The following is a 23,757-nucleotide window of genomic DNA, read 5'->3' as shown; positions in this document are numbered from 1 at the left end:
CAAAGTGCATTAATCTATATACTGTAGATTTTTATGTAGTGGCGCTCCTAAGGACAAATGCCAATATGTCCACCTGAGGACCAACTTGCAAGCTACACCCTTATCAAAAACATTCATTGTTAATTAAATAGCTACGTATTATTATCTATGTAAACTAGGGCTGTCAAAATTATCGCGTTAACGGGCGGTAATTAATTTTTTTAATTAATCACTTTAAAATATTTGACGCAATTAACGCACATGCCCCGCTCAAACAGATTAAAATGACGTCACAGTGTCATGTCCAATTGTTACTTGTGTTTTTTGTCTCCCTCTGCTGTCGCTTTGGTGCGACTGATTTTTATGAGCATTGTGTAATTATTGACATCAACAATGGCGAGCTACTAGTTTATTTTTTGATTGAAAATTTTACAAATTTTATTAAAACGAAAACATTAAGAGGGGTTTTAATATAAAATTTCTATAACTTGTTCTAACATTTATCTTTTAAGAACTACAACTCTTTCTATCCATGGATCGCTTTAACAGAATGTTAATGCCATCTTGTTGATTTATTGTTATAATAAACAAATACGTACTTATGTACAGTATGTTGAATGTATATATCCGTCTTGTGTCTTATCTTTTCATTCCAATAATACCTTACAGAAAAATATGGCATATTTTATAAATGGTTTGAATTGCGATTAATTACGATTAATTAATTTTTGAGCTGTGATTAACTCGATTAAAAATTTTAATCGTTTGACAGCCCTAATGTAAACACATATTTTTTTGGTCTGGAGTGTTTCGTTAACATATTGCTACATATTTTAGGGGCAACAAGATTACACTGCACGCCAAAAACTGACTTGCCTGTTAAGAGTGAGCGTTAGGGAGTCTGACGCTGCTCTGATCTTGTTTTGGGCTTCCACATGGGTCAAATCCACCGAGTTTAGGTCATCAATTGAGACCACCCAGTCTCCGACCCCGACGCCAGCCTGAGCTGCCTTCCCACCTGGAGTCAGCTGTAAAGAGAACACAGGAGGGAAAAGGTTAAAAATACACTTATTTAGGACCTGAATTTGTGCTACTTAAGGTTTGTGGTTTGAGACAAAACCTGTGTTTCCATTACAGTTTTCACAAAATAAAAGCAGTATTTCAAAAACGTAAGCGCTTAAGCCTCTTTCCGTTAAAGGTTGCTTTTTGAAAAAGCCTCGTAACTTTCGTAAAGTTCCATTCCGCAAGATTTCACTGAAGAAAGATAGACGCCCACAACCTGTTACATGTGGAGAGGTGATCATGTGACTGGGTATGTCCTCCATTTTATAGTCACGTGAGCAGACCACCTCATGAAAGTCATTTTTTGCCATATTTCATTTTAAAAGCATTTCCATGGCCAGTGTTTCATTGTGAAATTTCAGTTTTATGAATGACTAGGTTTAATGGAAATGCAGCTTCTGATGAAGACAGTAAATTCATACTTTTCTGCAAAATGAGTTGTACCAAACACAGCAAAAGCACGTTTTAATGAGATTGTAGTACTGAAGTCCTTCATTGACCATGTCTGTTTTCACATAAACCCTATTCATTTTCACAATGAAAAGTGAAATGTTCTTAATAGGGTTAGGGTAGAAATTTACGTGTATAGGTAATAGAGGTGGGAATCTTTGGGCACCTAACGATTTGATTATTATTATTATTATTATTATTATTATTATTGATACCCCCCCCCGCCCAGCTATTAGCTGCTTTTAATGTTTCGTACATTAGTTACAAAAATTGTACCAAAATCCTCTCAGGCTTAAATAAATGACTATTTCAGTTTCAAGTTAACAGTTCAAAACAGTAAATATAATACTCAAGTCCCCATTCTGTATCAGCAGTTTTAAACTACATTCATTTTAATTTAATGTTGTGAATCAACCGTTAAAGTTGTTAAAATTGTTCCTGTTATTCCATAATTTCTCTTCCGTCTACTTTTAACATGTGAAAGTTTTAAAACTTTTTCATCATTTAAAGATAGATTCAATTCAAGATTTTTCCGATTTAGGACTATTTTAGATAAGAATTTATTAGGTTCGTTTGGAAGGTTCGGTACAACAACCTTCCAGGGAGGTCCTCTGCTTTAAGGTGGCGGCTGTTTACTAACGCCGGCAAGTCTGTCATTTCGCATCTCGTTTTCTATACATGTGCTCCTAACGCCGCTGAGTCTGTCATTTCGCATCTAGTTCTTTATACATGTGATATCTAAGTAGCATTATGTGGGCGTAGTTTGTAGCTGTGGTCGGCAGCAGTCAGGTATTTTTTTTTTCTTTTTTTATCTAGCGGTATGATTTGAGCCACAGCCGTGAGTTGAGCATTGTCATTAACTGGGTAATGACAAACATGATGATTACTCTCGGTCCGTTCCTCATTGCGTCCCGAAGACGTGTGTTTTAGTTCCGTTTTACTTGGCATATTTTAATAATCGGAATTTGGATGTTTGTGAATCGTTTTCGAATCTTCCACGGCCGAATCACAAGTAATCTATGAATTGGAAATTTCGCACACCTCTAATAGGTAAGGTAAGAAATATAAATATCTATATTTAAGAATAAAAACTGAGGATAAGTCAATTCCAAATCCTTGCCTTTTAAGCCTCTATTACAATGTGTCAAGTAAACCATCTGCTGTTTTTTACAAAATATTTTCATAACATTTGTGATAATATGTCCACTGACAACTAGTTGAATGACACTTCTTTTATATCTTGAGGGGGTCTGTATCGCTTTCACCGGCACTAACTAACTTTGAGGAGGGTGGCAGAAACTCTGCCAAACAAAAAAACTACAAATGTACAGACTGCTTGACGGCATACGTCACGTCCCCCTTTCCCCATTCATTATAAAGGCGGAAGTCGATGCGAACGCTTTCACGCAAATTCTGCAAAGATGGCACAGGAACAAAACAGACAAAAAAAAAGGCAAACGACACTGGAGGAGTGTTTTGAAAAGAAAACGAAACCATCGTCAAAGAAGGGTTCAAAAAAATCTATCTTGACGAGAGAGACGGTGACGGCCACAACAGCATCATGTTCCACACGCGTTCTGCGGAGCTCACGTTGCGTTACTCCTGAGCCAGAGGTTGAAACCAACGATGAAAATGATGAAGATGATGAAAAAAGTGAGACCGATCTTGATCCGGACTCATCAGATTACTGGGAGCCACCTCATTCAACCGAGAGCAGCCGAGAGCCTTCGCCGTTGTTATGTGCGGAAATAGTTCAACAGTTCAATAGTTTAGATATGTGTAAATAAATTGTGAAAACATTATTCAGATGTCTGGGATGTCACAAAAGCGAAAAATAGCTGTGTTAAAGTCAAAGTTATGTTTGAAATGTATGCTTTTACAAAATGCGCAATTTGTCTGTTTTTTCATCAGAAATTGGAAAATTGCTCAAACAAAGCTTTTTTTTAATGCTGATTTCTAAAGAATGGAAAAAGATATGAACTAACTTTTCCTGCTGAAAGAAGAGAGTCTAATCTTTCTTTTGGTGGGTTCCATGTTTATATAGCAATAGAACAGAATTTTCTGTGGGCCTTGCAAAATCAGTCAAAATCCAGTAAAACGGCCGGGAGCGAAGGGCCTTGCTCCGGTGAAAATGGCTGGGAGTGAATGAGTTAAAGCAAAATGCTACCGTTTTTGTCCACCGGCATCACTAAAATTGACCCAAACTGAAAAATAGTGTTTCTTTAAATTATAAACCATTTTCCGAATATGAATTCTGACAGTGATACAATGGCTGTTAATACCACCTAATAACCAACTCGTGGGAAGTGTGTACAGTCAGACAAGCCAAGAGATATATCACTCAGCACTTCGAGGGAAAAGGGCACCATGATGTCATCACTCATCACATGATTCAATGCAGATGTGACGACAGATGATGAAAGCAGCTCTTGAAAGCCTCCTACAGTCACCCCATGCCTCATACAATTGCATTACTGAAACGGCAATGTACTGTTAAGTCAGACAGGTAAGTCTGACCAGTTTCACTGACAAAATAGTGACATCATCCTCTCGGCACAGACGTTCTGTCAAACCAATGAGGTCTTGTTACAAACAGGGGAAAAAGACGTATAATGGTAGTAAAACTGCCCTGCCTGCCATTTCCACTAAAACTGCTAATACAAAGAGGCTAGATAGCAAATCAGGTTTAGCGTGACCCCTGTCAGCTTGGCCATGTGGCTTAATGAAACACAATCCATGTGTCAAATGGTCTGATAAGTGAAGTACAAAGCGGCATCAGATAAGAAAGCCTGCACCAGGATTTCAGGCAAAACCCCATTAGGATTACTCACTGGTGTCACGGATCCCTGCAAATGTTGGCTCATCAGAAGCTCAGAGGACTCAGCAGTTCAATCAATAGTTTTCTGCCATGTTCAGCTAAGCTATCAGGTTCGCTGCTTTGATTCTGCACATTAAACATAAACACTTGTGCGAGCAAGGAGGTAATGTTGTCTGTAAACTGATGACAGCTCCACAGTGCACCAAGAATCAAAGCATGTTAACGCTAAAAATAAGAAGAAGTAACATTCCTCCGAGGCAATTCTTCTTTTACAGTCAAGTTAAAACGTCATTTTAATTGCCTTTGATTGGCCCTCTCTGGAAGCAATGAGATAGACCAAAAAAGAAACAGCTTGTCAACTTAAGAGAAAACTTTTATGAGTCTTCAATGGCAGAAAATAACAATGACTTTGACACTGGTGACATATTCTAAAAGGAGGCACAGTCTGGTAAACCACTGTGGTTCCCTGCTGACAGACACCGGCTGGCCTGCCTTTTATTGCTACAATACCTCGTAAAAGTAATTTTACCCAAATTAAATCATTAGCAACATCCTACAACATATTCTGCCAGCCCAGCTAGGGAATGTTACAGATGCAAACCTGCTCTTGCCTGAACCAATAAAACCTCTACACGCAAACCACATTGCAATTTTCCTTTATATGTCATGCATTCCTGCACATGAATAAGACTGAAAAGTGCTTGTACCACCTGCACAATCTAATGGCAGCAAATTCAGGTGATTTTTCTATTGACCTTTTACAGAAACAGCTATTTTTTATTCATTAAGTCCATTTCTAAGACCTCTCATAACAGAGAAAATAATGTTTAAACGCAGAAAATGACAACACTTACAAGCGCGGCAGTTACGTCACACGCTTACAGCACATACACGCTGAACAGAGGTGGGTAGAGTAGCCAAAAATTTTACTAAGTAAGAGTAGCATTACTTCAAAATAATATGACTCAAGTAAAAGTAGAGGTCCAAAAAATGTAGTGAAGTACAAGTAAAAAAGTAACTGGTGAAAAGAATACTCAAATAATGAGTAACGCTCTGAGTAGTTGCTTATATTTTTGTTGGATTTCTTTTTTTTTTTTTTTTTTTTTTTTAATATGTGCTCAGAAAAAAATACTAAAGTTATCAATATGAACAGTTTTTATAATGATACTTTAAAAACCGATTACATAAGCACATAAAGCCAAAGAAATACAAAAAAAAATTGAATTCCAATGAGAGAAAAAAAATTACATAAACGAGGCATTATTCGTTTAAAGAGCATGAGTGCCCTCTGGTGGAGAAAATAGTTCCATTTTGAATAGTGAAGCGTTTCTTCATAATTACCGTACTAATGTGAAATTAAAAGGATTATATCTCCGATTTTCCGTGGTCAATTGGTGCCAAATAAAAACTGGGAGAGAGGTTAAAATCCGCACTTTGGAGTCATGTTGAGGGCAACGCGCTATACCAAATACTTAATTTTTTACGGTGCTACACCACATGATTGAAAAGGCTGGCGTGTCGCTAGAACGGCAAGCTTGCGTCTGATTGGTATAATGGAGTCATGTGATTATTGTTGCGACGTCTCATTGGTGAAATCGGTAGAGCTACTTGCTACTACTACAGCTGTTACACCTACTTGGCATCGCTGGCAAAAAAAAGTACCGTATTGGCCCGAATATAAGACAGCCCGGATTATAAGACGACCCGCTCTTTTTCAAGACTCAAGTTTGAAAAAAGACTTATTGAACACCAAATTAATTTTTATACAGAAAATAATTACAGTACATCAGAAACAAATTACAATATATTTGAGAGCAAAAGCATGTTATTTTGCCTCATTCAAATCTTAATATCTGAACATTTAAATATGTAAACTATAGTGCAATCACATTCGTAAATGAATGGCTTCTGGTTTTTCAAATGTAAATAAACCTATCTATTGTGATAAAACAACTAAATTGCAATAACTGCATTAACCATCAAAGTGAAGTCAAACTGTAACTGTTGTCTTGAAACAAATCTGAATAAGGAAAAACATTGCAATACAACAATGCAAACTGGCTAAACTTGAGAGTAGCTGAGATCTGTCATGACAGAACATTGTTTCAACGATATCTGGCGCCATCTAGCATCGTGAATGGGTAGAGTAGCTGAGAGCTGTCATGAAAGAACATCGCTTCAATGATATCTGGCGCCATCTAGTGTCGTGATTATGCCAATCTTGTGGCATAGACTTCATAATATATTGACGTGACACATTCCCCATTCACTGCCTTCCCAAAGCCTTCCCAAATGGGGCCGTCCCACACTCCGCTTCATTTATTAGCAGTCGGTCACCTGCAGGGATCTAACGCCGGATTTAGGTTGAAAAAGTACGAAAGCTGTACTGCACACAAACTGAAAGGATTGTCTCAGGACTGATTTGTTCGAGGATTCAAGGTAATTATTATATTTTTCGTACCATGCTTGCATTTTGAAACATTTAGAAAAAAATCAATGGGAGAATATAGCCGCTACAGCATTGGCATTTTACTTTGCAATATTTACGTAAAATAACTGCAAGCTGCCAGTTTTTTTTTTTGCTTTTAACCAGGACTGAGACTGTTTTACATCCAAATCTATAAAGAATTCAGGGATTTAAGCATTCATTCACAAGAATTTTCAACGGAAAAAGCTCTTTGTTTACATATGGCAGCCGCTAATTTGCTTACTGACGAGCATCATAGTTCGCAATTTTTACGTAAAATGAATGCTAAATGCGTGGGGGTTTTTTTGCTTTTAATCAAGAATCGAGACTCTTTTACGTCCAATTCTTGATTTGATTTAGGAGTGATTTAGGAATTTATTCAAAATTTTCAACGGAAAAAGCTCTGTGATATGGTGGCCGCTAATTTGCTGACCGACTAGCATCGTAGTTCACAATACTTACGTAAAATAAATCCTGACTGCAGGGTTTTTTTGCTTTTAACCAAGAATTGAGACTGTTGTACGTTCATATCTAAAAAGAATACAGTGATTTAAGCATTTATTCACAAGAATCTTCAACTGAAAAAGCTCTTTGTCTGTGTTTTCACTCCGTCAGCTTTGACGGAGATAGGCCCCCTATGAATCGGCCCTGTGTTACGTCAATACATTCTGAAGTCTATGCTTGTGGTCAAATCTGTTTGGGTTTTTTTTGGGGGGGTTTTTTTATATATCTGTGATTGGCCCCAAAACATCTAATCGTGAAGCCACATCCTAAAGTCAGTAAAGGTTGTTTCCCTGTATGGTTGAGTCAGTGACGGACACAGACACCTGTGCTCCTGGCTCAGGTTCAGAATGCAGCTGTTCCCTCACTTGAGAAGGCAGTACCTAAAGTTGCTGTGCTCAGGCCTTTGCTTGGTAGAAGGGGTCGATGGAAACACTATATCTCCCCGGCAGTTTGTAAATATGGTGAAGGACAGTGGAAAACATGTTCCTGAATGTAACTTGCACTTGTACAGTAGCTCACAAAACGCAAGGAGCTGAAATAACGATGCAAGCATGAGCCACCGTGTTCTAATTTGAGGCGGGGGAGGCATGTAACAAATTGATGCTATGACTCTTAGTAGCTTCTTACTTCAAATACATAACAACTTTTCATTGAAAGTTAAGACTTTTATAGCAATTTGCCTTTCACATGAGTACAGAACTGTTTTGCAAGGAGATCAAATTCCGAAGCGGCAAGAGCCTTTCAATAAGCAAGGTCTTCAAAATACTTTTAAACTGCTTCTGTTGACTAATCCTACACATTATACTAGCCTTTTTTCTTCCACACTGAATTTTATTTGAAGTGGGTAACTCAGCACAGGTTCACTTTTATTATTTCCAAACCTATTTGGGGGCTGAGAGACTGTCCGTCCTGACATCACTCACATTGCGCAGCTGATATAATCCAGAAATAGCCCTCTGAGAAAAGAGAAACCAAACCTTTAGGTACGTGGTCGCGTCTGCAGTCGAAACACCTCACAGTAACTCACCTTCAAACACTGCTACACTGTTCACGACACAAGAAATTGGCAGTCAACTCAACGCAGGAGACATGCCCCCTGTGGGCAATCTATCAGTAGGTAGTGAAATATTCATTCAGGCCTCTAACAAGGCTGCCTTGACTCAAGTGTATCAGAGAGGCTTTAAGGGTACTGATCCAAAAACAGATGGTTGACAAGTCAGACACTGATGCAAGCAGAAAGAATCTAGACACAACCAGCTGTGGTAGCAAGACATTGTAAATATCCTTACTTGCTTATTGACATGACATCATCTGTAATTTCCTCACTGCATTTGATTTCCGATGACGGGACATGTGTTCACTGATAATAAGCAGATGGTGCGCAGGAGGACATGCATCATTCTATCTAAATGTTTATATAGCTGCACTGGCTTAGGATCTAGGGCAGAAACTCCTGACGAGTAGCCCCCCAGCTGTGATTCAACTTTACCAGAAACTGCAATTTCATATCGTTCTTTCTTAATGCAATAAGTTCTCGGCATTTGCTGTTTATAGGAAGAGTTCCAGAAACAAATTAAATTATGGTAATGACATTTTTTCATACTGTACATTGACCAGACTTCAGATGGTTTATTTCAAATGAGATCCATAGAAACTTAGTGGGAATGAGCACATCCATCAGTGGCTACAATAGTATTGAAGTTTGGTAAGATTGACTCACAAGATTCTCTGCCTGAATTCCTGTGAACCAGCTGCCAAACTACAAAAGCAGTACACATAGGCCAAATCTTTCAAATCTATCATAAGTGGGTAAATTTATAGAAGATGTAAACATAAAAAAGAAAAAGAAAAAAAACACTGTAGACATTTAAAGTAGGGATGCACTGAAACCAAAATCCAAATGTATGGAAAACAAGGCAGAAAACTAAAACCAATTGTTATTCTTTTTTAATACAGTGGGGCAAATAAGTATTTAGTCAACCACTAACTGTGCAAGTTCTCCCACTTGAAAATATTAGATAGGCCTGTAATTGTCGACATGGGTAAACCTCAACCATGATAGACAGAATGTGGGGGGAAAAAAAACAGAAAATCATATTGTTTGATTTTTTTAAAAATTATTTGCAAATCATGATGGAAAATAAGTATTTGGTCAAAACCAAAAGTTCATCTCAATACTTTGTTATGTACCCTTTGTTGGCAATAACAGAGGCCAAGCTTTTTTTGTAACTCTTCACAAGCTTTTCACACACTGTTGCTGGTATTTTGGCCCACTCCTCCATGCAGATCTCCTCTAGAGCAGTGATGTTTTGGAGCTGTCGCTGGGCAACACGGACTTTCAACTCCCTCCACAGATTTTCTATGGGGTTGAGACCTGGAGACTGGCTAGGCCACTCCAAGACCATGAAATGCTTCTTATGAAGCCACTCCATTGTTGCCCTGGCTGCGTGTTTGGGATCATTGTCATGCTGAAAGACCCAGCCATGTCTCATCTTCAATGCCCTTGCGGATGGAAGGAGATTTTCACTCATAATCTCTCAATACATGGCCGCATTCATTCTTTCCTTTACACAGATCAGTCTTCCTGGTCCCTTTGCAGAAAAACAGCCCCAAAACATGATGTTTCCACCCCCATGCTTCACGGTGGGTATGGTGCAATTCAGTCTTCTTTTTCCTCCAAACAAGAGAACCTGTGTTTCTACCTAAAAGTTCTATTTTGGTTTCATCTGACCATAACACATTCTCCCAGTCCTCTTCTGGATCATCCAAATGCTCTCTAGTGAACCGCAGATGGGCCTGGACGTGTACTTTCTTCAGCAGGGGGACAAGTCTGGCAGTGCAGGATTTGAGTCCCTGGCGGCGCATTGTGTTACTGATAGTAGCCTTTGTTACTGTGGTCCCAACTGTCTGTAGATCATTCACTAGGTCCCCCCATGTGTTTCTGGGATTTTTGCTCCCCGTTCTTGTTATCATTTTGATGCCACGGGGTGAGGAGGGAGTTGAAAGTCCGTGTTGCCCAACGACAGCCCCAAAACATCACTGCTCTAGAGGAGATCTGCATGGAGGAATGGGCCAAAATACCAGCAACAGTGTGTGAAAAGCTTGTGAAGAGTTACAGAAAAGGTTTGGCCTCCGTTATTGCCAACAAAGGGTGCATAACAAAGTACTGATTTGAACTTTTGGTATAGACCAAATACTTATTTTCCACCATAATTTGCAAAACAATTCTATAAAAATCAGACAATGTGATTTTCTGGATTTTTTTTCCACATTCTGTCTCTCAAACTTAAAGTTTACCCGTGTTGACAATTACAGGCCTCTCTAATATTTTCAAGTGGAAGAACTTGCACAATTAGTGGTTGACTAATTACTTATTTGCCCCACTGTATGGCGGAAAACACAGACAAGGCTGAAAAAGCAGTTTCTGCTCTTGCACTCCTCTTTAAAATAAACTGCTGTACTTTAAGCCAAAAGAACTGTTGTTTTTGATAGAACAATATGTCTATATGCTGCAATAGCAGATTCATGGCGCATTAAGTCCCCGAATTATTTTTAATTTTTCCGTTTTACCCTTGAAACCCCATTTATAGACGTCACGCAACCGCTTTTGTTTCAACCTAGCCATAAAAAGAAGGTAAGTAATCGTATTTATCATTCAAAATGTCTGTCATTTTTAGCTTAGAATCATTAATTGATGTCTAATATTTGGTTAAAAAAAAAAAAAATTTAAACGAAAAACGACTAAAAATTATTCACTCGCATATTTCAAACTTTTAAACAAATTACGTTACGATGAAAAAATTAGCGTCTGTAAAAAAGTCAAATATATCTATCTCATAACTATCGCTTAATTGTATTTTTTTCGTTACTGTTGCATTTTCCCCAATATTTAAATGATAAATAATCGATCCAAACAAAGAAAAATTGAAAGAAAAAAAAGACGTTTAAAAGGGTAAATATATGAAAATGAAAATCTCGACCACTCCTTGATGTCTGTGATTTCTGCGTCGCGACCCTTGTTATATTATATTTTTACCCATAAAATCCCCCAAAAATCTGGCTGTGGCCATTCACAGCTGTGTCTTGACACTAGGTAATACATGCTACATGGAGTTTTTGGATCGAAACAAGGTAAGTACGCGATAATATCTCGTTAAAGTTGTGGCGTCTGTAATTCTGCTCTCGCGGATTCAGCTCTCTTTTGCTGTTTAAATTTTTTTTTTTTTTTTTTAAATGCCCTCCTGTTAAAATGTTTTCTTCCCCCAGAAAATTGAGATTTTAAGCTTTCCAATTATGTGTCACACATGCATATCAGACAATTTTGAAATTTGGCCAAACTGGGGGTCTCAGAGTGGAACTTCTAGTCACCTGTGTGTTTTTCGCCATATATATATACGTATATACATACTGTATAAACACAAAGAGCAATTTATCCAATCCAATTTATAAATTGACCCAACCACTTTTCTTTTCAGGGCTCACAGCCTTGTTCTCTGAAGCAAGATTGGATAAAATCTTTGAATAAAAGTGTGTCAACATCCAAGCATCAATTAATTGGATACAAAAGTTAAAAGGTCGAAAATTCAAAGTGAAGAATTAAACAAATGAATAATTGAAATATTGAATACAGTGGTACCTCTACATACGAAGTTAATTCGTTCCAGGACCTGGTTTATAAGTTGAAATGGTCGTATGTCGAGCAGGATTTTCCCATAGGAATACATTATAATTCCATTAATTTTTTTCCACAGCCCAAAAACCTACACTAAATCCTTAATAAATAATGCTGGTACTATTACAAATAGCAATTACACATAGCAAAACAAATAAATTATACATAAAAAGCGGAATAAAAATACAATAATAATAATAATAATAATTCCCGTAATAATGCAACAAATCGGGTTCTAATGTGGCGGACGTTTTTTGCTGTACCTGAACGCACCGCGTGGTTGACGTGCCAGAGTGAGGGAGGGAGGACTATTTTCACTTTCGCTTTACATGTTCAGCTGCGGGGGAAAGTTGGCGTTGCAAAAGTTGATGGTATAAATGACGAAGCTGGCGATTTCTTTGGCGATGCTACCACAATAATAATTGTCACCTTAACGTATAACGACTGGCGAACGGAGGTCGGAGGAGGACCGTCGAGAGTAGACATTCTACGGCCATATTGTCGAGCCACTTCACAGATGTGCACACAATGCTATTATTTCCAACTTCATTTCAATGGTAAGCATCACCTTTTACCTTTTTTTAACCACCTGCACTAACATTATTGGAACCCATGTTGATTGCTCTCACAAAAAAAAAATATTGAGTCCGTCTTGAGGGGGGGAAAAAAACTGCCGCTGTCATAGATCATCGTATTTCGAGCATGTCGTTGGATGTAGAAACAAATGGCGAGTCAAATTTTGCGTCGGATGTCGAAAAGATCGTGTGTCGAAGCGATCGGATGTCGAGGTACCACTGTATTGAATAATTGAATAAGCACAGATTTGAATATGAGAATTGCAATAATAATAAATAAAGAAAGAAGAAAGAAAAAGAGAAAAATAAATCGAATTATTGAATAATTAAATTAAAGGAACTAAAATCTCTTACTTTGGCTTGGACACTGGTGGACACTCAAATGAAATATACATTATTAATGTGAGGAGTTCAGGAAAATTGATTTAAAAAGATTTTGATGCATGGTTTAACCTAGAATAAATCAGTCTAAATATCCACATAAAACTGCTCCTGGAATCCCATTTAAATTCAAATATAATATTGTGGCCAAAAACCAAAGTGCTGAAAAGAAATCAAGCCAAGTTGATGCTAGTGACAAGTCTACTGGGGTGTAACAGAGCATTTTCAAAGAAGGGGGAGGAAGAATTTATTGGCTTTTCTTTTCTCCTTTGTTTATATTTCAGCGATACAGTGGAAAGCACAAGAACACTGTGATTTTTTTTTTTTTACTGTTTAAGGTGAGGAATCCGTTCCCAAGTTGTAAAGTACAGTGGAATGCCATTAATAAGAGCAAAATAAAAGGTCACACAGCCAAGTATTTTTCTTTTTCCTGACACAGACTAATGTGTCCTCTATTCATTTCTTTCACAGCTAATATATATGGTCTACTAATCTAGTTTTTTTAATCCTTTTTAAAAGATATTTATATTAATGTATTATTTTTGAAATGAGGTACTGAATGTGCATTATTATAGATTCATCACTTACAGTGGAATGAAAAAGTATCTGAACCTTTTGGAATTTCTCACATTTCTGCATAAAATCCCCATCAAATGTGATCTGATCTTTGTCAAAATCACACAGATGTAAAAACAGTGTCTGCTTTAACTAAAACCACCCAAACATTTATAGGTTTTCATAATCTAATGAGGATAGCATGCAAACAATGACAGAATGGCGAAAATAAGTAAGTGAATCCTCTGCCGTAGGAGACTTAAAGAGCAATTAAAACCTATTTTTACCAAACAATTTATGTCAGGTGTGTGCCCAATCACTGATGAGTGATTTAAAGCTGCCCTGACAACTATAAAACACACACTTGGTAAAAATTGTCTTGCTGAAAAGCGTTGTCTGATGTGCATCATGGCTCGGTCAAAAAAGCTGTCTGAAGACCTGCGATCAAGGATTGTTGATTTCTATGAAGCTGAGAAAGGATACAAAACCCTCTCTAAAAGTCTAGATGTTCATCAATCGACAGTCAGAGATGTTGTCTACAAATGGAGTTTTGTGCTTTTGCTTCTCTCCCAAGGAGAGGCCGTCCACCAAAGATGACACCAAGAGTTTAGCGCAGAATACTCAGAGAGGTAAAAAAAGAACCCTAGTGTGTCTGCTAAAGACTTCACAGGCACAGTCCAATATCTCTGTGCACAAATCAACTATATGTAAAACTATGGCCAAGAATGGTGTTCATGGGAGGGCTCCACGGAGGAAGCCACTGCTTTCTAAAACAAAATTGTTGCTCATTTAATGTTCGCAAAAAGGCACTTGAACACTCCACAGAAGTTTTGGCTAAATAGTTTGTCGACTGATGAAACCAAAGTTGAATTGTTCGGGAGTAACACACAACGTCATGTGTGGGGGGGAAAAAATGGAACAGATTGCCAACATCAACACCTCATCCCCACCGTGAAGCATGGTGGAGGGAGCATCATGATTTGGGACTGTTTTGCTTCCTCAGGGCCTGGACAACTTGCAATCATTAATGGAAGAATGAATTCAAAGGTTTATCAGGATTTTTTGGAGGATAACCTGAGGCCATCTGACAGACAGTTGAAACTAAAAAGAGGATGGATGCTGCAACAAGACAATGATCCAAAACACAGAAGTAGATCAACTTCAGAATGGTTTCAGAAGAACAAAATACACGTTCTGGAGTGGCCAAGTCAAAGTCCAGACTTGAACCCCATTGAGATGCTTTGGTATGACCTAAAGACAACGATTCATGCCAGTCATCCCAGGAATTTGATTGAACTACAGCAGTTATGTAGAGAAGAAAAGGCCCAGATTAGTCCTGATCGATGTGCCAGACTAATCTGCAGCTACAGGAAGCGTTTCTTTGAAGTTATTGCTGCCAAAGGGGGGCACAAAATATTAAATGTGATGGTTCACTTACTTATTTGCCCCCTTTCTGTCATTGTTTGCATACTATCCTCATTAAAATATGAAAACCTATAAATGTTTGAGTGGTTTTAGTTAAAGCACACGCTGTTTTTTCATCTGTGTGATTTTGAAGATCAGATCACATTTGATGGTGATTTTATGCAGAAATAAGAGAAATTCCAAAAAGTTCAGATACTTTTTCATACCACTGTAAATGACCTGGGTGAATTTATCATTTCCAGAATATTGTTTTTAAAATGAATGTGATTTTTTTGTAATATTAAAAAAATCAAGAAAATCTATACTTCAGTATAAGACTTGTTTAAATCAGATAATATAGTATTACATTTTAAAGTTCCATTCGTCAATGATTAATTGGTAAGACACTAGTCTAAATTTGACAAATTTGAACTGTTGTTGTACATAAAATTCATTGCTATATATTTGAAAACTTTAGTATGGAATATTTAATAGACACAGAAAGGAGTTAGGGATTGTCTATTGGCAGTCGCACGGTGGGTGCAAGAAAAATGTGAGGAATGCTGAGAAAGCATAGCTTCCCAGGCTCACAAACAAGAGGGGGAAGGAAAGCAGAGGGTGCGCGCAGTATGGAACCCTACTGGGCTACTACAGCTCTCAAATGCATAAAATAACAGCATACAAATCAAAACAACACCCCATTATAATCCTCATTTATATTACCTATTACGAAGCAACAAAATAATAATCCTTCCATGTCATAGAAATTGCCTTCTCACCTTTACCGCAACAACAAAAACACTTCAACCCATTGATCTGTGAGAAGCAGTCACGTTCAATCATTTTCAGCATTCTGCAGAACCTTCGGTACAGTCAGTCTGCATGCTCTTCATTGTATTATCTCTTTTAACTCCCTGTCTGGCTTCAGATACTTGTCTCATCAGCAACCAGCCAGAAAAGACAGAGACCACCCACTGAAAACAAGGTGCCAGAAGAAAGCTTGGTAAGGCCTTACTATACCCACTCTCTGTGATTCACTATCCTCTTTTTAATGACAGCAAAGAGCAAACAGTGCCAGAGAGGCAACGAGAGAAACCATGTCACAACTTTATAAGTCCAAATCCAGAGGGCTTGGAAAACTACTGGAACTAACAAAGAGATAACAACCATTGACTGCGCACTCTGTTTTTTACAACATCTATAAGCCTGCAGGTAGATTGGTTTGGCCTGTCTGGACTGAAATTCCTTTAGGTGCCCCGAATCTTGTCTAGAAGACGATAAATTGTGAAAATATTTTTCTTTTTCATTTGTTTGGTGTTAGATAGAATCGCTCAATCTTGTCTGGGATGCTGTGCAATATGGTAAAAATTTTCTATCCGATATGCCACAATATCTTTTTTTTTTTTATTATTTGGTGAAAAATTACACACTTATGATAAATTTGAGTTTCCTTTAAAAATGAATGGCTACAAATGATAAATGAATCAAGTTGTGCAACAACATAAGGCTATCCAATGTAAACAGAAGCAACACAATAGCAAAAATATTTTAGCTCAAATTTAAAGTGCCTGTGACACGAAAAAGCATGTTTATTTCATCATACACGCGGTATTTTATGCCCCTGAATGATATGGGCCGCTTGGATGTGTGTGGAAGCGATCGCTATTTTTATTTAGTTTTATGAATCCCGCGCCATGAAAATGAGTGACTTCCGGCTTCGGTCTTGCATTGAGGAGGAGGGCGCTGTGACGTGTACGGTAGAAGACGTCCTCTTCACGCTACAGTGTACTGTTGTGTATGAGGAAGAAGGATTCAGCTGATTTTGCGGATTAATACGTTTATTTTTCACATCACGCCAGCCAAACGGCTGCAGAAAAATCATTCTGTATGAGGGAGAGGCGTATGCGCCTTTTTGGAGTTTCAAAAGGTTCCCATTCACCGTGGATATTTACTGTGGGACCATTGGACTTACGAGGAAGTGAGTAAACATCTTGTTTTGTATTATGTCAAATACGAATACAGCGATTACAAAGTAAACACTACAAACTTTCTTTAAATGAAGGACTACTTACGTTTGATCATTGATAGGCACGTAAAAAGCTCTCCTAATGCTCATTAGCAGCAGCACGTTAGCTGCACAACAACTCCAGCCATCCTCCTCCGGGAAACGAACTGTAAATTGCTCTCCGTCGGGCGGTTTGCCGATCCGCGATGACAATCGACAACCGGGTCGTCATGTCAAATAATCCAGGATAGTTATGTTTGATTTTCCGCTTCGAAGACTTTGAAACATCACTCTGTTCGGGTTAGCATGTCGGCTAGCTGTCACGCCTTCTGGTTTGTTTACATTCTCCGGGGAAGGGAAATGACATATCTCCGATTTAGGTGTCATAAAATATCGTTCGGGAGGTGCGACAGTAAAGGTGAAGTCGACAGTTTTGACCATTATGGAGTAATTTTGCCATGTCGTCCTGAATAAATGCATTTTTATTATTTCATATTCCATTCAGCACAAGACTGTTATTTGTCATGACCATGCCATTTATTTCGCAATTGGGGAAAATACTTGGATAAAAAGAATATCCTGTAAAAATATTGAAGTAAAGAGACAGAAACAATGACATATTGCCGCTCTCTTCGTCGCGTTTTCCTCGTTGTGAATAGTTCCCCCTTGACGGGCTGACTGGTCCTTCTCAAGCCATTTATATAGCTATTGGAGAAAAATACTTGGATAAAAAGAATATCCTGTAAAAATATTGGAGTAGAGAGACAGAAACAATAACATTTTGCCGCTCTCTTCGTCGCGTTTTCCTCGTTGTGAATAGTTCCCCCTCGACGGGCTGACTGGTCCTTCTCAAGCCATTTATATAGCTATTGGGGAAAAATACTTGGATAAAAAGAATATCCTGTAAAAATACTGGAGTAGAGAGACTGAAACAATGACATTTTGCGGCTATCTTCGTCGCGTTTTCCTCGTTCTGAATAATTCTCCCTCAATGGGCTGAATAGTAAAACCGATGAGCCAAGTCTACCGCTGACGTCATCCACCTGTTGGGGACGCTAAAGCCCTATAATGGTAGGCGTGGCTAACCGGCAGATTAAAAGACTAATTTCTCGTCATCTGTGCTTTGCTAAATTGTTGTATATAGTCGAATCGTCTCAAAATATGATTCTAATTCAGATAATAATGCCATTTAAGACTTTTTTTCTCGTGTCATATGCTCTTTAAAGCTACTTACTGTAATTTTTAGACTACTATTGGGAAAAACAATCATTACGATTTTTGTGGGGTTTGCGATACATTGCAATTAGGGTGTCAAACGATTAAAATTTCTAATCGAGTTAATTACAGCTTAAAAAATTAATTAATCGTAATTAATCGCAATTCAAACCATCTATAAAATATGCTATATTTTTCTGTAAATTATTGTTGGAATGGAAAGATAAGACACAAGATGGACATATACATTCAACATACGGTACATATGTAAGTACTGTATTTCTTTATTATAACAATAAATCAACAAGATGGCACTACCATTATTAACATTCTGTTAAAGCGATCCATGGATAGAAAGACTTGTAGTTCTTAAAAGACAAGTTATAGAAATTATAGAATATCAAAACCCCTCTTCATGTTTTCATTTTAATAAAATTTGTAAAATTTTCAATCAAAAAATAAACTAGTAGCCCACCATTGTTGATGTCAATAATTACTTACACAATGCTCATGGGGGTGAAGCCTATAAAATCAGTCGCACCCAAGCGCCAGCAGAGGGCGGACAAACTCCGAAAAACACAACAAGTACACCTTTCACTGTGCTCTCATTTCAATCTGTTTGAGCGGGGCATTTGTGCGTTAATTGCGTCAAATATTTTAACGGGATTAATTTTAAAAATTAATTACCGCTCATTAACGCGATAATTTTGACAGCCCTAATTGGAATATTATATTGCGATATTAAATCTAGAAGAATTTTCATCACATAACTTGAATAGCTCTTTTTGGGATAGGCTTGAGCGATATTAGAAAATATTAACATTGCGATATATTGTATATTGCCAAGGGTCCACGCTTACTCTTTGCATTAGTTGCGCCTAACTTTTTCTTAAAGGGATCCTGTTTTAAGACAAGTAATTCTTAAAAGATAAATGTTAGTATGAGCTATAATAATTTGATATTAAAACCCCTCTTAATGTTTTTGTTTTAATAAAGTTTGTAAAATTATTTTAAGTGATAGGTCGCCATTCTTGTTACGTCGCAGTGCGTGACGTCACTGGTCCCGTTGCCGAAATTCCAGCGTGTCACTCGTTAGCTTTCCCAACATGTCGTCAGTTCTACCCTTCTTATTTGAACCAGATCTGAAAAGTGAAGAGCAGGGCAGCACTGTCGGTCGTTCACAAGACGAGCTTCGGGGGAAAATGCATGCAGCAAATACCTGATAAGACAAAAGTTGGGCAAAACTGGTGATGCGAGAGAGTCCTGTTGGGAAGTCCGGTTGAGAGCGAGAGTGTATGCTGCCAGCTTTTATTAGCAGATATTCAAGGTAAGCATATTGCGTTTTCAGACTTATCCCAATATAATTATGTAGATTGTTAGCATCCAGAGCTGTCGTGTGCTTACAGTACAGGCCAGAGAGCACACCTTGTGTAATCCATGTCTTGTACATTGTAACACGTGGTAGCTAGGATAGGTGTATAAAAGTACCAAAAAGGGGAGAAGCTTCCACTTATGCACATTTATTCACAAAATAATTTTCCACCTTGACCACTCTTCACTCGGGAGCTCAGCAGTACGCAAACACGCGTTCCCTGACGAACTCCCAACATTGTTGTAAGGTCCACGTCAGAGTCACTGTCGTCACTGTAGCGTGCCATAGTGCTTTAATTATTTAGTATGATTTGGGGAAAACTCCCACGAAGAATAGTCAACAAAAAAGATAGCAATAGTAATCTAAATCCGCGTTTTTTACTCACTCGAAGATCCAGGAATTAGACCGATACCATGGCAATGTTGCAGCCGCGATTCGGCCGTCGATTCCACAAAATAAACTGATCCGAAAAGCCGCTGTGGGACCGATGAATCAAAAAAATGGATAGATCCGAAACCAATATTGCAGACGCGGTGGGACCGTCGGATCCAGAAAATAGACTGATCCCTTACTTGACTGAGGAACCAGGAAAAACGTTCGGGCGCTAGTTGTAACGCGTGGTGGGTAGGATACATGCATACAGGGACCAAAAAGGGGGAGAAGCTTCCACTTATGCACATTTATTCACTAAAAATAATAATTCCACCTTGACCACTCACTTCACTCCCCGTGTTTCCATTTGACTGGAAATTGCATCCAAAAGCAGCACATCATGGCATTTTACTTCGCGAGTTTAGGCAGCAATAAGCAATTGTTGAACACAAAAGATACCAATGACGTCATCACTGCGAGCCCGCAAACCATGGCGCCAACTAACGGTCAAAATATGTAGTAAATATTATAAAATATTGCCATTGATTTAACATTATGTGTTTCTAACAACATATTTTAGTACAAGAGAACAATTGTGGTTTATTAGAGCCTACATGTATTTAAGTTAGAGGATCACTTTAAGGTGGACCACCACAAAACTTTGACACTCACGTTGCAGAGAACAGCCTCTCACTTACACAATGAATGAATTTGCACAGCACACTTCAGACTAGGCTGCAACTTTAACGGTGATTAACACATTTATACCTTTGATCGTAGAGCCACATCAAAGCTACAAACCTGTCAATCATCGTCAATGTTAAGTACCAAACACCAGCTGCACTGGTGACCAAGAAAAAACGTTTGGTCGCACTGCCTAGCATGAGGGAGGGTGAGAGGCTGTGGCGTTGTCTAGCATGAAGCAGAAAAACAATTTTTAAAATTAAAAACCCGAACTTTTCCACCCAATTCCGATCCGCTGAAAAATGGCGCGATCAGCCCTATTTCCGATCACATGAATTAGGGGACTTCCCTAATTTTTATTATGCTGGGTCCAGGCTTGCTGTTTATAAAAGGGAACCAGGATCTGCACACTTGCTTTTATGAAGTAAAACAAAAGTTTACATGTTTAAAAAAATATATATCCATATATATATTGCACGGCCTGCGATGAGATTATTGCGCATGCTGACTTTGCGATGGCGATGTTCAAACAATATATTGTGCAGGCCTACCTATAAGCATTATGAGCACCAACCAGAATGTCAGAAGAAAACAGTACTCACATATAAGCCACACTGGACTTTAAATGACAGGGGTCCACATTGTAATGTGCTATATTTCCCAAAAAAAGACACAAACAGCTCATTAGCCTGTAAAAATCCATTAATCAGACGCACAGGACTATAAAGCACAGTGTTCAAAGTTGTGCGTGGGGGGGACGGGTTATAGTCCGAAAATTATGGTAATTATTTACTTTTCTGACTACATTAGGTGAGCGTAAAAACAGTAATAATTAACTTGTTCACTGCTATTGACAGTCATAGACATCCAATCCATTTCAACTGGGATGGCTTGCATAGAGTGATTCTGTTTCACTGCCATTGACGGCGGTAGACGAGCAATCCAGTTTGACCGGGAAGACAATGGCAGTCAACGAATTGAACTATCTGTTTAAATTACATGTCTAGTTTTGTTATAAGACTGCCATTTCCAATTACAGTGTATCACAAAAGTCAGTACAGCCCCTCACATTTCTGCATATATTTAAGTATATCTTCTCATGGGACAACACTGACAAAATGACACTTTGACACAATGAAAAGTAGTCTGTGTGCAGTTTGTATGATAGAGTTTGTTTATTTTGCCCTCAAAATACTACGGAGCCCCCCGGGTGCCAGGGTAGAAAAAAATAAAAAAAATCATAGCTAATCTGTACCCACAGTTTACTAATCTGTACCCACACTGTACCCAGTTTACTAAACTGTACCCACAGATTACTAAACTGTACCCACAGTTTAGCAATCTGTACCCACAGTTTACTAATCTGTACCCATAGATTAGTAAACTGTACCCACAGATTACTAATCTGTACCCACAGTTTAGCAATGACCCAGAAACTGTAGTCACCAATGTTTGGCGGGGACTCCAAACAAACGCCGAGGGACCGACCGAGCAAGCACCTGCACCTTTTGCCCTCGGCGAACAAAGGGGTTTTAAAAGGTAACTATTGCACATTTTCTTTGGTAGCCGTCTACATTTTCAGGTGTCATCAATCAATATGGCATGTTGTGTGTTAGTAGCCGCTAATGCGGCTAATAAAAATAGCTAACTGACAAATGAACACTACTTGAATTAAGCACGCACGGACACGACAGCAGTACAGAAAATGTGCAAACACAACATGCCATATTGATTGATGGCACCTGAAAGACGCCTACCAAAGAAAACGTGCAATAGTTACCTTTTAAAACCCCTTTGTTCGCCGAGGGCAAAATGTGCAGGTGCTTGCTCGGTCGGTCCCTCGGCGTTTGGACTCGGAGTCCCCGCCAAACATTGGTGACTACTGTTTCTGGGTCATTGCTAAACTGTGGCTACAGATTAGTATACTGTGGGCACAGTTTAGTAATCAGAGGGTACAGTTTAGTAATCTGTGGGTACAGTTTACTAATCTGTGGATACAGATTAGTAATCTGTGGGTACAGATTAGTAAACTGTGGCTACAGATTACTAAACTGTACCCACAGATTAGTAAACTGTGGGTACAGATTAGCTATGATTTTTTATTTTTTCTATCCTGGCACCCGGGGGGGCTCCGTAAAATACAGCCATTAATATCTAAACCCCTGGCAACAAGAGTACTGCTTGTTATTTTCCCTCCAAAATGTCATGTGACTCGTTACAGGAGTGCTGTCAGCATTGCTGCAGAGATTGAAGAGGTGGGGGTTCAGCCTGTTAGTTCTCAGACCATACGCCGTACTCTACATCAAATTAGTGATCATGGCTGTCACCCCAGGAGGAAGCCTCTTCTGAAGATGGTACACAAGAAACCCCGCAAACAGTTTGCTGAAGACATGTCAACAAAGCACATGGATTACTGGAACCATGTTCTATGGTCTGATGAGACGAAGATTAATTTGTTTGGTTCCGATGGTCTCAAGCATGTGTGGCGGCGACCAGGTGAGGAGTACAAAGATAAATGTGTCATGCCTACAGTCAAGCATGGTGGTGGGAATGACCCCCCTCCCCCCACCTCTTCAATTTTGGAGGGAATATGACAAGAGGTACTCAATTTGGACATTTAGGGATCTACGTTTTTTTAAAGGGGTGTACTCACTTTTGTTGCAAGGGGTTTCGATTTTAATAGCTATATTTTGAGTTATTTTGAGGGGAAAATAAATTAACTCTATTATACAAACTGCACACAGACTACTTTTTATTGTGTCAAAGTGTCATTTTGTCAGTGTTGTCCCATGAAAAGATATTCTTAAATATCTGCAGAATGTGAGGGGTGTACTCACTTTTGTGATACACTGTATACTGAATGCAACACTGATATACAGTCACCAGGGGGAGTTAATTCCTAACAGGCATTGCGGCAGTTTATGTATAAAGTTATTCATGATTACTACACTAATACAGTTTAATTGCTTTTGTTAGAATAGAATAGAATAGAATAGAATAGAATAGAATAGAATAGAATAGAATAGAATAGAATAGAATAGAATTTATTGTTATTGTAACATTAAGATACAGTGAGATAGCTCCATCATGCAAAGTTATCATATTTTAATTGAAAAAAAAAGCCCTATTTGATATAAATAACTCACAAATAGAAATAAAAAATTATTTGAAAAGGTAGATTAAATATTGCAGAGTGTGATAATAAAGTGCCCAGTGGTGTCAAATGCGCAGTAAAAAATTTG

General features: G+C 38.3%; 1 protein-coding gene across 2 annotated transcripts in view; it reads right to left on the bottom strand.

Moving 5' to 3' along the window:
- Positions 1–23,757, bottom strand: part of pdlim7 (PDZ and LIM domain 7) — a 104,405-nt gene that overhangs the window by 64,099 nt on the left and 16,549 nt on the right. For both annotated transcript variants that reach the window (XM_057851234.1, XM_057851235.1), the window contains exon 3: positions 856–1,007. In XM_057851234.1, coding sequence (XP_057707217.1) covers positions 856–1,007 — 152 coding nt within the window. The remainder of the gene's footprint in view (positions 1–855; positions 1,008–23,757) is intronic.

The sequence above is a fragment of the Corythoichthys intestinalis genome, chromosome 11 (genome assembly GCF_030265065.1).
Source record: "Corythoichthys intestinalis isolate RoL2023-P3 chromosome 11, ASM3026506v1, whole genome shotgun sequence".
NCBI classification, from domain to species: Eukaryota; Metazoa; Chordata; class Actinopteri; order Syngnathiformes; family Syngnathidae; genus Corythoichthys; species Corythoichthys intestinalis.
The sequence above is the reverse complement of the archived record's forward strand: the minus strand, read 5'-3'. Positions and strand labels throughout refer to the sequence as shown.